The 14,889-nt window shown below is 46.7% G+C and overlaps 1 protein-coding gene across 3 annotated transcripts in view; it reads left to right on the top strand.

Annotated features, from left to right (window-relative positions):
- The window catches only part of LOC134531874 (ATP-binding cassette sub-family C member 4-like), a 73,422-nt gene that overhangs the window by 39,251 nt on the left and 19,282 nt on the right, over positions 1–14,889 (top strand). For all 3 annotated transcript variants that reach the window (XM_063367883.1, XM_063367884.1, XM_063367882.1), the window contains exons 16-19: positions 7,807–7,957; positions 9,944–10,050; positions 11,040–11,163; positions 14,016–14,186. In XM_063367883.1, the coding sequence (XP_063223953.1) occupies positions 7,807–7,957; positions 9,944–10,050; positions 11,040–11,163; positions 14,016–14,186 (553 nt within the window). The remainder of the gene's footprint in view (positions 1–7,806; positions 7,958–9,943; positions 10,051–11,039; positions 11,164–14,015; positions 14,187–14,889) is intronic.

The following is a 14,889-nucleotide window of genomic DNA, read 5'->3' as shown; positions in this document are numbered from 1 at the left end:
TCCCGTCCCGTGTGTCGTCCTCCTCGTCAACGTCTCTGCTTACCACCCGCTGTGACCTGGGGTAAGCGTGTCCTCATCGAAGTCCCTGATCCAGCTCTGGTGGCGTCACCAAGGGGTCACCGAGGTCGACCAGCACTCCTACGGCGACGTTGTCATTGGTCCTGTCCTGGACCACCGGTCCACTGCCGTCGTGGCTGCCCCCGTGTGTCCCGTCCCGTGTGATATCGTCCTCATCAACGTCCCTGCTTACTACCCGCTGTGATCTGGGGTGGGCGTGTCCCCGTCGGCGTCCTTGGTCCGGCTCCGGTGGTGCCACCACGGGGTCGCCGAGGTCGGCCAGTACTCCTTCGGTGACGTCATCATCGGCTCCGTCACCAACCACTGGTCCGCTGTCGTCGTGGTCGTCGTCGTCGTGGTCGTCCTCGTCGTGCGGATCGTCTATCAGTCGGATGTCGTCTCTGTGTACTTTATTGTCCGTCCATCGGCGCGATGCACGAGGTATGAGGTAGTCCCCAGTCTGTCCACTACCTCCTGCGGTCCTGACCACTTAGGAGCCAGACTGGTGCAAAAGCCCCTCTTGCCAGACGACAGGTGGTGACACCTGACAAAAACCTGCTGGCCAGGCTCCAATCAACCTGGGGGCTGGTGCATCTGCGGCGTCCGTTGGGCCAGGTAGTCAGCTTGGCGACATCGGGCGTCTTCGCGCAGATCGTCCGCGGTCATGTCGTGCGAGTCGGGGGGTGTGCGCGCTTCCCCGGGCAGGGCGAGGTTTCCGCCCTGCACCAGTTCAGCGGGGGAATGGCCCATGACCATGTTTGTCCGACGGCGCAGACAAAACAGCAGCGTCGGCAGGTGCAGGTCCCACTTGGTGTGGTCCTCGTCCAACCGGATGCGCAGCTGAGTTTTAATGTCCTGATTCCGCCTTTCAGTCGGATTCGCGCGCAGATGGTAGGTGGGCATCGTGTGATGCTCCACCCCCCATCCTGCGCAGGACATTCGCTAGTTTCTCCCCGTGAACTGCACCCCATTGTCCATCAGCATGACCGCGGGGTACCCGTATCGCGGGAAGAACTCGCGCTCGAGCAGGGCAATCACAGTGCCGGCCTTCACGTTTGGTACTGCGAACGCCTCCCCCCAGCGGGTGAAGACGTCCGTGACCACAACAATGAAACGCCGACCACGGGACGTGCGAGGATACGGCCCCATAATATCCACCGCCACAGTGTGGAAGGGATCCCGGGGCCGACGTGGGACCTGTTGCTCCCTGCCGTCGGGTCGCCTGGACTTCCTCTCCTGGCAACGCAGGCAGGCCCGCACGTAGCTTCTCACTTCTGCCGCGTCGCCAGGCCAGTGGAACATCTGTCTGACCTCACGCAGCATCTGCTCCGCACCCGGGTGTCCCACCAGGGGTGGTCATGCAGGTAGCCCATGACCCAGCGCCTAGCCTCAGGCGGCACGTGGGTCTGCCACCCGCTCGTCCTGTGAGCCCCCCTGCTCTGGAGCACCCCATTCAGACTTCGGCAGCCCGGTAACACCCCTTCCCTGCACTCCGTCAGTCGAGTCTGGGTGTCGGGGTCCTGGAGCTGCGCAGCGTGGACCCACATGAGCAGTTCAGTCATCGTTTCTGGTCGCGCGTCAGGCGCAGGGGCAGTGGAGCTTGTCAGCGCGTACAACACACATGGTCGCGGCACCGAGTCCTTTACCCCGCGTTCACGCACAGGGTGGAGCACTTCCTCCCAGCCCTGGTCGTCGCGGAACTCATTCTCAGGATCCGGATTCCGGAACAACTCGTCGGCCAGCTGATTTTCACGTCCAGGAATGTGTTCGACCGTGAACGTGAATTCCTGGATCAGCATGGCCCACCGAGTGAACTTTGACTTCCGGCCCTGAGCGGAGTCTAGCCAGCGGAGGCATTGGCTGTCGGTTCTCAGCGTGAATGAGCGCCCCTCGACGTGGTGATGGTACCTCTGCAGGGCCCAGACCACCGCAAGGCACTCCTGCTCATTCACGTCATACCTCCACTCAGCCTGCCCAAACTTGGCGCTGGCGTACTCGATCACGCGCCTCACACCCCGGTCATCCATCTGGTACAGTACAGCACCCATCCCCTCCTGACTCGCGTCTGTCTGGATGAAGATGGGGCTGCTGGGCACCAGGCGCGAGAGCATGTGACAGTCGCAAGGCCTCATCCGCAGCGGGGGTCCACCGGAACTTAGTCTTTGGCGACAGTAGGTCCGTCATCGTGGCCGTCACCGTTGCGAAGTCGGGGACAAAGGACCGAATCCAGTTGAGCAGCCCCAGCAGCTTCTGGAGCTGCTTCCTGGTCCTCGGTGCCCCCTTTACCTCGATCAGCTTCAACTGCACAGGTCGGGGGCGGCACCCCTCCGCCGTCACAATGTGTCCCAGTAACTCAATCTCAATGGCCCCAATGTGACATTTCTTTGGGGCACACGTCAGTCCGTGTCTGGCCATACGTTCTAGCACCAGTGCCAGATGGTGCGCGTGCTCCTCCCACGTCCTGGACCAGACGATGACGTCGTCCAGATAGGCACTGGCGAATTCGCCAATGTACCCATCCAGAACACGTACCATCAGGGCCTGGAACATGGCAGGGGTGTCCATGAGATCAAACGGCATGGCACAGAACTGGTATCGCTGGCCATCTGGTGCTGTAAACGCCATCTTAGGACGGTCCTCCAGGCATACCGGCACCTGCCAGTAGCCCGATTTCAAGTCAAGTGTCGTGAAGATAGTCGCGTCCCCCAGTCCGGCTAGAGCGTCCGTGATGTTTTTCTGCGGGGGCGGGGCGGGAATGGTCAGTTTGTTTACCACCTTGAAGTTCACGCAAAAGTGTAAACTTCCGTCCTTTTTGGTGGCCAGCACCACCCGCGAGTTGTACGGGGAGGTCCTGGGTTCCACCACTCCGTCACGTAACATCTCGTCAATTTGAGTCTGTATGGCCCCCCGTTCTCGGATGCCAAATCCGTACACCTTCTCAAAGGGAGGGGGGGGGGGGGGCGGTGCGGTACCATCGGTATCTGGTGCTCAGTCACGTTCGTCCATCGTAGCCGGTCCTCGGCCGCAAATACCTGTGCCTGGGAGGCGAGGACATTGTTGATGACATCGACGTACTCCTCTGGGACACCGTGCTGAAGATCCTCTAGGCGGATGACTGACTGAGGGGGACTGGGGGGAACCTAGTGCACGCCGTACACCGTCGAGCGCCCCCAGGTGCCGAAGTGCATCCGCCCAGCTCGTACTTCCACGGTGGCGTCGACCTTGTACAGCCACGGGACTCCCAGGATCAGCCCCTCGCGGAGCTCGGGGACCACCCAGGCCTCGATGTGGCTAACATGACCAACGATGCTCAATGTTACCTGAGTGATGCCCCCTGCTGCGACGACGGCATCCCTGGTGGCCAGCTGCCCCAGCTCCCTCCGCGGGGTCACCGCCTCCACCCTCACCAGGTGGGCCGCGATGTAGGATTGGCTGATGGCGGTGTCCACCAGGGCCAGCATCTCCCGTCCGTTAGCGTGGACGGGAATTCGCAGCAGATCCTGCTCCTCGGGGCCGACCTGCCCCAGCTGTGCCACCGTCTGTCCCCCACCGCCCCCGGCCTCCTGGCCGTCCAGGCGTGGAAAACTCGTGGCGAGGTCCACGGCTCGTCCTGGCGTTGACATGTTGATGTGACGGTGGTCCACCTTGTCGACGGCAGGTCGACGAGGCGGCTGGTCCGGCCCCGGAAAAACCTCCGTCGGGGCCGCTGTGGTCATGGCGGCATCCAGTTGTCCCTGGGGTTGTCCCAGCACAGGAACTACTGGGGGGATGCCTATGCTGATGCTCCGGTTGCCCACCTCGCCGACGGCATGTCGACGAGGCGGCTGGTCCGGCCCTGGTAAAACCGGCTTTAGAGCCGCGGTGGTTGTGATGGTATCCAGCTGTCCCTGAGGTTGTCCCAGCACGGGAACAGCTGACGGGGAGCAGTTCTGTTGCCCCTTGCTTCCCGGCGATGGACACGATGTTGGTGTGATAGGCGCTGGCGGTGGTCGACGGGTCCTGCTGGTTACTGGGTCTGCCGGTGGCTGGCGGGTCGGGGAGCGGCACCCAGTTGTCCCTCTGCCCCGATCCCGCGTTTCCCGCCTGCGACGTGTTGCCTTCGCGCGCCTCCTCCCACGCGGCTCTGGTGGGGCACAGGCGATGTCAATGGTACGCCTCCGGGCAAAACCGGCATCGCGGCGGATGCTTGTCCCTCTCCCGCGTTCCTGTCCGCTCGTGACGTCCTCCTCCTGCTGCAGCTGTCTCTGGGTGTCCCCTGGTGCCACCACAATCTGTTGTCTTCCGCGGTCCCGTGCCATCGGCGTAGCTCACCATGGCCATGTCATTGTCCGTGACCTCTGTGACGGTTACCCCCCGTGGTCCCGAGCGGGCCTGGGGAACCCTCGCGCCCCTAAGTGCCATCCTCCACTGCGACATGTCGCGCTCAATCATGCGAGCGAGGGCCACGAACTCCTCTGTGTCCCGTCCGGCGGCTGTTCTCATGAAGGGGCGGAACTCTGGTAGTAATTGTTCGACGATGGTTGGTAACGCCGCACTCACGTCCCCACTCGTCCCCAATCGGCGGAACATGCGCAGCTTCTCGTAAATGAACTGTTCCGCACTCTCGTCCTCCTCCTGGTTCCGGCAATAAAATGTCCGCAGACACATCGCACGCGCCTGATCGTTATCGAACCTAGTCTCAACTTGGCGTACAAAATTTCCCCACTCGGTATCAAAACTCCCGGCCATTGACCACCAGTTTCTTACCTCGCCGCGGAGCTGTCCCACCACTCGCGACGCCCACTCCGCTCGTCGCATTTCGTATAGTTTTAGGAGGTGCTCGCACTCCCGCAAAACCTCCCGCGGGTCCTCGTTGTCTCTCCCCGCAAACACTGGCAACTCGAACTGCGTATTCACGTACCGCACTACTGGCCCTTCCACGTCCGCGGGCCTGTCACTCTGTTCCCGTTTACATTTGTCGTCTGTGCTGTCCAAGCCGTTCGGGCCCCCGGCCGCACCGTCGGACCCGCACACTATCTTTTTACGTCCATTTTTGCAGAGTCCCCTTCCTCGTACATGTCTGTTTCGAAACTGATCAGATCATCTCTCTCTTGTCTCGCCTGCTTCCACGCCATCCAATATGTCGGATCCAAGATGGCTGATCCAAAATGGCCGCCGTTTCAAGGTCAAGGGTCAAGGTCAAAGGTCAAGGTCACGGTCATCCAAGATGGCCGCCGCGACGTAAGAATCCAAGATGGCGGACCGGATCCAGCTCCACAGCCTGAAGCCTGGTCTCGGAACCCCTTTCACACACTACTCATGAGTACATATATTATATGCAGATATGTGTTTATATGTGTAAATGTATATATGTTAATAAGCACATGTATGTGTGTGTAAATACATATGTGTTTATGTGTTTAAAAGTATATATTTGTATATTCATACAATAGCCCCCTAATTATAGGTGCAGAAAAATTGTAAAAATAAACTCTTGAACACTATGTTTTATCTTAAGATATGTTGGTTGTCTTTCTGGAAAAAAAAAATAATTCGGGTTCTAGTTGCGGTGAAATCGCGTCATTATATGAAACAATGAAAATCAATTTAAATCGAAGATATTGATCTGCACTTTAAATTAAATGGGATTAAAAATGAAATATTTTCCTTTCCTCATTAACGTCATTACTTTTCTCAGGTAACCTAGACAAAATGACCATGAAAATGAAAATATATGGCGTGGGGCCCTGGAGCCGCTTTTATTCTTGCAACGGCATATTACCGTTTCTTCATCAGCATCGATTTTTGATAGCACGTTTTCTAATGCAACTGAAGACGTAATAATGCACTGAGCAACTTGCAGTTGGGCTTGAGGCCCATGAACAGCTCGTTTTTTATTTATCTATAAAACATATTTGGAAGTCAACGATTCCCAATTACTTTCGTTCACGTATACTTAGTGTAACTTCAGGATTTTTTCTTTAAAGTTACAAAAAAAACGCGAGGGTTAAATGTGCGATGTAAAGGCGTTAGGTGATGTAACAAAGATACTTAAGACATTAAAGACGAAAAAAAATATGTTGATTTTAAAATTGACGTAAGTATCTTTGTTATATCACTTGATGCTCAGGCATCAGATTCTGATTTTAAGGTCCCTGTCGTTATTGAGGCAAGCAGTTTGCAAGTACAGCAGGGTCTCGCTCATGGCCGCCCCGTTACTGCACAGGCGAACGTTAAAATGGTTTATTATGCGTAGTGGCAGGCATTTTTCGCGAATAAATATGAACGCCTATGAGACTGCAACAAGGTATATCGGCACCAGCAGTTTCTTCCTTGTGATTGGCGCCGTCTGCGAGAGAAGTCGTTGCCTTATTTTACTGGGACACTCAGAACGCATTTGCTTCCGCACTCAACTACTGTTATTGGTGTTGTAACAATCGACGTGGAACTGAAATAAACTCACCCAACCACGAAACTCAGACGATGCTACAGTGTTTTAAATTTCAGCTAGTCGCGGAATCTTTTCGCGAACTATGCGTGTTATTAAATGCGTAAAGTTAAAAAATTCCGAAGTTACCCGAAGGCAAGTCTTCGGGTGTTCACGAAGGGATTTTTGAATCTTAGGTTTCCTCATATTCATTTCACGAACACGCACCATTGCTCGTTAACATTGGTTGTCCTATAAAAAAAAAACCACCTCAACAATGAACAACAAAGTTGAATGCACACATATTCGGAGAGCAAGCCCATATCAGCTGATGTCAAATTTTACGTGTCAAAGCAGCACATAAAATGCCGTGAAAGGTTTTAAGTCAGAACAGACCAACACAGTAGGCCGACAACGACGAAAGTAACAAATTTGCTGCCGAGTCTGTGGCGCAAAGATTGAATTCCTAGGGGCATAGCGTCATATTTTGACGAGGCCAGTAGTTTTACCATTTTTCAGTGATAAAGTAGCGAACCATGACTTAGTTTTCCACGTTTCACCGCGTATACCTGTTTAATATAATTGAAGTTGTTGACCTTCACTTGCAAATATAAATCTACCAACCACTTTTGTGTCAATTCTCCGGTGCTAATGATAGGATTAAATTGATCGCGAACAGATGTTACGGCACATTAAAATTGTATCATGCTAATGTTTTTGCGAAATCTATTCAATTGAGCACCTTCATACCAATGGCATTGCCAATATGGTTGCCATACTGGTGTATATTGAATTGAATCCACAGCAGAAAGATTATTGAATGACCAGAGACATTTAACACTCATGCAGTTTTTCAAGTGGTTCTTCACCAAAAACAATTATTTGTAATTTTTTTTTTATTATTTCACACACACTCATATATCAGAAATAATTTTCATTTGCACAATAATAAAGTTTGTTAACATTTTAATAAATATTTTGTGTATATAAAATTAAAGTGTTTGTTATATTAATAATTTTTCAACGAGTGCCTCAGACGCCTAACAACTAACACTGGTCTCATAAAATCTTTTAGTTTGTTCTCTTGACTTCAACGAAGGCGAATGTTCGATATCGAGCGATTAAAAATTATTTTAGCCTATAAACCAATATGACGTTTTTGTGTACCTTTATAAGTTTTCAACTAGATTAAACCAAATTATATCATCCAGTTATTTTTGCTTATAAATCAAAAATATCTTCCCTCACAGATATCTTAATGTTGCTCACATCATAAGAATAAATAAACAAAAATTTTTTTAAACATGTTTATTAACGTGTATATATATATTTATTGTTCTCAGATATTTTTGATGATGTTCGGGATTCTGGCGATGGTACTCTTGGTCAACTACATCATGATCGCGCCCATGCTTGTGGTCGCCGTGCTGTTCGTGTCGATAAGGATGTTCTACGTGGCGTCTGCAAGAAGTCTGAAGCGACTCGAGGGCATCAGTGAGTGCAATCCCTCGCATATTGTTTCCGTGCACTGTTTCCAGGGCTTACGGAACATCAGGTCTGTTTTTTCCAGGAACAAATTACCAATTCATGCCCCGAATGCTGTCAGGTGAATTTTATTTTCATGACATTTTTAAGACAGCGAATTTATTTGTTTTATCTTTTAGAAATTCGTTTCAGTAAACATGTCCGAGATGCTCAGAGTACGTACCTACTTTATCTAAGATTTGCAGTAAAAAAATTGTTGACTCCCATTTTAAAACTGTACACCAGCCTTGGGGATCACTTTGTACAATGTCTTGTTGGTGATTTCTATACATATTTTCGTGATGAACATGTTTTGTTGGTCGAATTCAGTCTCGTTCTGTACACGGAAGTAACCCAAGTGAGAGTATCCGGTAAATATCTAATTGGGCGGTATTTGTTTAAAAAAAAATGTTAAAAATCCGAAAATACTTTTATTCTATGCTCTTTAACTTCCTCTTTTCATTAAATCCAGCGGAAATAAGAAATTCCAAATACTTTAGGAGATATCGAATTTTTTAATTTTCATCACAATACCTGTGCATTCATGCGGGATTAACCATTGTTTCATGTTTACGAGTATGATTGTTTTTTTTCGCGACGTAGGTGAACGACTACATCATTTTCTACTAATGGCAAAGGAATTGTACCCGCCTCTAACTTATGTGAGTTTTTAACGTTTCAAATTTTAATGTTTTATTTGTTATTTGGTTATTGTTGCGCAAGTAATAAATAAAAAAAATTACGTGAGTTCCTACTGTTCATCCTTTGTCCTGGTTTGTTTGTTCAGGTCAGTTACATTATAAATTCTTTAATACTAAACAACCATTAAAATTAATTCACATTATTTTTAATGTCCGCTTAGTTTGAAAGTATTTATAATGTAACTGACCTGACCTAATTGACCATTTTAATTAATTAGGCATTCACAAAAACACGGCAAAATAAAAAAATGGCCACGGTCGAATGATTGCACAGGTCTTGTATTGCAAAATAAGAACGGCGATATCTCCTAAAGTATTTGGAATTTCTTATCTCCGCCAGGTTTAATGAAAAGAGGAAGTTAAAGAGCATAGAATAAAAGTATTTTCGGATTTTTAAATTTTATTTAACAAATACCGCCCAACTACATATTTAACGAGTATCCCTTCCTTCATTAGTGACAAAACTTTTTGCCTTAAAAACTATTTTAGTGTTTATAAGAAAACTCTACTTATTAACCTTCAACAAATAACATACTTCCTTCTTTCCGACAGTGATCGCTTGTAAAAAAAAATTATCACTGAAAGAGACAGCTGGATGACGGGAGAACTTTAATAATGATTAATTTAGCTTAGAGTCTTATTATTAGAATCATAATTATTCGCGGATTCCTTTCAATTTAAACGAGACTCAATTTGCCTGATTATAATTAAGAATTTTTACAGGGCTTATTGGTCGATAACAAGGACAGATCCTTTGGAGGGCTACACGAAATTGTGTAACCACTTCTTCAACTTGTTTATAACAAACTCAGGAGCACTGTGTCCATGTTAAGCATAGGATGTATGTGTGCTTCGAGTCTACTTGGCTTCTCAATGAAACTGCGAAATAATCGTAGCTCTACTTATGATGTGAAGTCAGTTGGAACAGATGCCTACTTAAAGATGTTTTAGATTTTTGTGTTTGTGGACACGGATATGTATTATTAACATCAAGTTCTAAAGATGTAATTCTCTGGCGGTATGATGAAAGGTATCACATTGTTGTGCCTAACACGCCAGCCTCTTGATTTACTGAAATCTGTAAACCATTTAGTAAGTTTGACTACTGAAATCTGTACTTACACAACACAATGTGATACCTAACACCAAGTTGTTTAGACATTATCGGATTAGCCTGGTTGGGCCATAAGGTATTCAGTGACGAGGATGTGCGTAAGTTCACAATCACACCAAGAGCTTGGTGATCTGTCCGCAGCCCGAAGCCCTGTGTTCTCGCATCTGTCAGCCTCCATCAACGGCCTCACCACCATACGGTCCTGCAAGGCCCAGGACATGGTCTGCAAGGAGTTCGACGACTACCAGGTGCGACACACCGTCATCTGAAGTTTGTGATCAAAAACTTCCATCGTTTCGGCAGAGACACGCCTGTAGTCTGATCGCTGTTCACGTTGGATGTGTCCAATGGCATAATAATCAGAAGGAAAAAGGGGGGGGGGGGGGGCAGCATATCTTGGTAGGGATATCATAGGAGTTCTGGCTCATTTTAGAACCGACAAAAAAGGATCCAGTCAGGCCACACTCCTGCCTCAAACATCCCCGTCTCCTGACCGGATCATTTCGTGTCGAGTTTAAAAGGAACCAGAACTGCTACGTTCCCCCTACTATTATCCCTTCTCATCCGAATTGGGAGAAAAAAAAACAAAGAACAGAAACAGGAACAAAAACACCAACCCCCTCCTTTTTTTCGGTTTGGAACTGGATACGCATTTGGACGTGTCCCTTCCAGCTAAGATGTAATTGTAACAGGGGGATCGAATACTTGACGAGTCATGCCATTTTAGAGGCCCTCGTGAAATATTTTTGTTACTAAAGACCCTATAAAACATCACTTAGAGGCAAACAAGTAGGTGTGTAATCTCAACAAAACAGCGTTAAAATGTCACATGTTTCTGTTTTTACAAATAGCCACTTTTGTAAATGCTACAAAATTATTTTGTTTTTATATCTGGAAATATATTTATTGACATAAAATTTTGTGGCTGCCCTCAAATAATTTTTACAGTTTTTAGTTTCAGATAAACCATTTAAAAATTTGTTAATTTAAATCTGGTCTTGTGCATTTTTTTATGTCTCTCTAAATTTTTCACACACTTGTTAATCATATATGATGATGCTTATGTCAAGTCACCTGAGCAGTAAAGCCAAAACCAACATGGACCTTACCACATTACCGCTGAGCCGATGTGACTGTTAGCATTGCTAGCTAGTGATCCATGGAGCCAAATTAAACCCAATTGTTTAGACTCCTGAAGAATGTTCTATACATTTAATTGAATCTATTCTGTCCATAGGACCGACACACATCCGCTTGGAATCTATTTCTGAATTCAAACGCAGCATTTGGCGTGTGGGTCGACAACTTCAGCAACGTATTCATCGGGATCATTGCATTCACGTTCTTGCTTTCTCCTGAAGGTGAGACGTGGATTATTCTTTAATGTGGATAATTTGTTTATTTTAAAATAGCTTTAAATCAAGCGAGTGTTATACACCATGACTGAATATTAAACAAGCTACTTTTTCATGGTGGAATAAAAAACAAGACCTCGTTAACATGAGCATGTTTCGACTGGTTCAGATGTTGATGATGGAAAAAATCGGTTTATAGCTTGATATTCAGTAAATGCTACACATCCAGTGGACAGCTTGTGACCAGTTTTAAAACGGGTCAATCTAATTCTGTGCATTTAATTGCAACGCATATTGAATGAAGAAGTGCCTGGTTTTGTTTATGGCTAACGACTCCACCATTAAATACTGGAACTTTGGGCATGTGTCATTTATGGTCTCCTTACTTCTCATGTGGCGAGGAAATATGATTTAAATATTTTAAAATTCATGAGAATAGTGTTGTGTTGCTCACACGCACTTCTTTCATACCCTGCAATAAAGGAAATATAAATGCATTCCCAGTCTTTTTTACCTGTTGGCATGTAGATGATGAGAGATTATTTTGGCAAATAATTATATCCAGTGATCTCCTTGACAGTTTGTCTCCTAGGATTATCGGGTTTTGCAACCTGGAACGGAAGGTAATCCATCATCACCACGTTCCAAATAAGCTCGTTCAGTTTATTTTCTGTACGGTTCTTACGTTAGATGCATCAAGTAGAATATTTCCATTGCTGTGGGTTCTTCAAACATTTCCATTATGTTTGCAAATTCTACACAGCGAAAAATACTAACGGAACTCACAAGGAACATATATCAGCCAAAATATTTACCGAATCCAGAGAGAAGAAAGAGTTGAATAATTTAAGTTAGTGTTTTGCATATCACCAAAAAAAAACTTTATAGTGGAATGGTGAAATTGAAACAGCGTCCAACCAAAGTGAGAACCATATTGTATCATGGCATTATTAGTTTATAAAACAAAGCGTGGTCGCGCAGTGGCAAGGATGACATTGGTTCAAAATCCCTACTGGCCATGTTGATTTCTGTTTTCATTTGTTTCTCGAAACACCTCCAGGCTAATTCTGGGATTACTATTAAAGACTCCTTTCCTAAATATTCCTGACATTTTTGTAGTTTTATGCCTCTGTTTTTGACCACTTCTGTTTTTGACCGCCAAATAAAAATAGAGACACCAGGAAATTTATATCAAACTTTAAAAATGTGTGTGCTTCACTGTAACGAGTTATATGCCAGTCGGGGGTGATAACATCGTGTCTCACATGGGATTGACTTCTCGTGCCCAGTTAAGTTGTTATCGAAGAGTAATTATAACCACAGGGTTCAAGTAAATAGGGGAAAGAACCGACCATAGTCTATATATGGCAAAAGAGTCATCCCAGCATTTTCCTGGAGTGATTATGAGAAACACTGGAAACACGAAATCAGGACCTTGGGTGTCCTATGGAATGCGAGTCTACGGTTTTAGGCTGGTATTTCAAGACAAAAAAAGGGGGTTTTAGGTGTTGAATATGTTACACATGTACGCTAACCGTATTCATCGTGCACGTAAGCACACAGCCAGACTCTTAATTTAAGGTAACTGATTTTCGTGTCCTATCCGTTGTCGATCTGTTGCCCGAATTCGGCGCATGCACAGAGCTCACTTTTTAGATCATTCCATCCAGATAGCGGACCAGTATCTGGAGTCATTATATAGTATATAATCATTTTTTTATATTCGGAGGACTTACCAAGAGTGTTGGTGTGCCAAATGAAACTTTATGAGAGCGAAACTATCTTGAAATATATTTTGTAAACTTTAATGATTATAACATGAAATAAACCCAACTTAAATGTACTGGAAAAAAAATATTGATAATTTTTTTTTGTGATGGTGCTGCTATCTCTAGAATTTTTTCCCGTAACAATATTATCGATGTTAACGAAACTTCCGATGCCCTTTCAGAATTTTCACTGATTGATAACAAGCTCATGTCATTCAGCGATGCACCTCTGATTTGGTAATCACTCATCCTAGTTTAAGGGTCATCAAGGACACTGTAATCTAATCATCAACACGAAGCAGATGTATACTTTGCTACCAAAATAATGGACGAAAAAGCCATTAGTACTACGAAAAGTGTTTATTGGTTTTGAAAGTCTATTAACAGCCGGAGCAACTTACATAAATGAGGTTTATTTTATTGGAATCACGCTCATTGTTTATAAAGTTCTGAACATCACATCAGGAAGATTGTGGCCATCAGCAGCGATGCCCTTTTTAAGGCTAATTCTGAACTCTCCAACAGCTTTTTGGTACATTTCGAGGGTTATAGCTCTGATATCCACCCGAATTCGCATCTTCAGTTCTTCCAAGGTGTTAGGACGATGTTTGAAAACATTTTCCTTGAGTTGACCCCGCAGGAAGAAGTCACACACGCTCCAATGTGAAGAGAGCACGGGTCGCACCCACGTCACCTCAGAGAGACGAGGCACGCAGAGAACACCTACCTGTCCAAGTGTCGCCATTGAAACTCGAGCCGCGTGGGCTGTAGCACCGCGCCGTCCAAACGATAAAAGGCGTGTCAAATTTGCCGATAAGCTGCCAAAAAGTCCCGAAATCGTTTTCATTAATGCATCGCTGCTGATTGTCACAATATTTTTTGATGCGATATTCCGAAGTTGATGAGAAAAAAACAGTGGGCATGTATAATTATTCCATTAATATAAACCTCATTTCTATAAGTTTGTATTTTTTTTTTGTAAATGGCCTTTTTAAAACGGATAGACACCTGTACCCTTGAGTACTGTCGGATCGGGGAGCAGTTGCAAGACGCAGGGTATGCAACACAGCGAGTGACTTCTGTCCCCAGGCACGTTCGGCGCCGGCGTGGGGCTCGCCCTGTCGCAGGCGCTCATGCTGACGGGCTTCGTGCAGTACGGCATCCGCATGTCCACGGAGCTGGTGAGCCAGGTGACGTCCGTGGAGCGGGTGCTGGAGTACACCCGCCTCGACACGGAGCCGGCCCTCGAGTCGCCGCCAGGTAGCTCCTGCGCCCAGGTGGCCGGGCATGATAGTCCAGCTACACGCATGCCGTGGGATCGGAGCGATGACGATATTCTTCTGCCGGCCCCCACTGTATGTGAACGTAAAAATCAGGGCCGGTGCAAGGTAAATTGGCGCCCTAGGCGAAAAACATTAAAAAAGCCAGAGCCCCCCCCCCCCCCCCCCCCCCCACCTCCACCCCGCCCGCGGGACACCCCAAAAAAATATATTTTTTTCCTTGCCTCAAAATACATCACGTAAGCCTAAGATTTTGTCAACAATCAAATGTAAGCAGGCTTGTTTTTTTTTGTCTCTTTTTTTTACTTTTTTACTTATTACAAATCATAAACAGGTCACCGTGGACTTTAAATAATTACTTATAGCAATATAAACATTCCAAAGTGTTACAAAAATTCCATTTTCATCTAGTTTCAATGATCGTTAAATCATATTATATGAGCTGTTATGTGTTGTGCTGCGCCGCCCCCAGCTACTTGGCGCCCTAGGCGGTTGCCTAGTTCGCCTATATGGACGCGCCGGTCCTGGTAAAAATAAATACGTAGGTTCATAAAAGTTAGTAAAAAAAATAATAATTGTGAGAATTTCATCATTTGATGACGCAATTTCGGGAGGACTAAGTCAAATTTATGGGTTTAACTTTTGTGATTGTGATTTGCCATCATAGTGTCGTAAGCCCCGTG

Source organism: Bacillus rossius, chromosome 5 (assembly GCF_032445375.1).
Source record: "Bacillus rossius redtenbacheri isolate Brsri chromosome 5, Brsri_v3, whole genome shotgun sequence".
Taxonomy (NCBI): domain Eukaryota; kingdom Metazoa; phylum Arthropoda; class Insecta; order Phasmatodea; family Bacillidae; genus Bacillus; species Bacillus rossius.
This window is presented reverse-complemented; position numbering and strand designations above follow the sequence as displayed.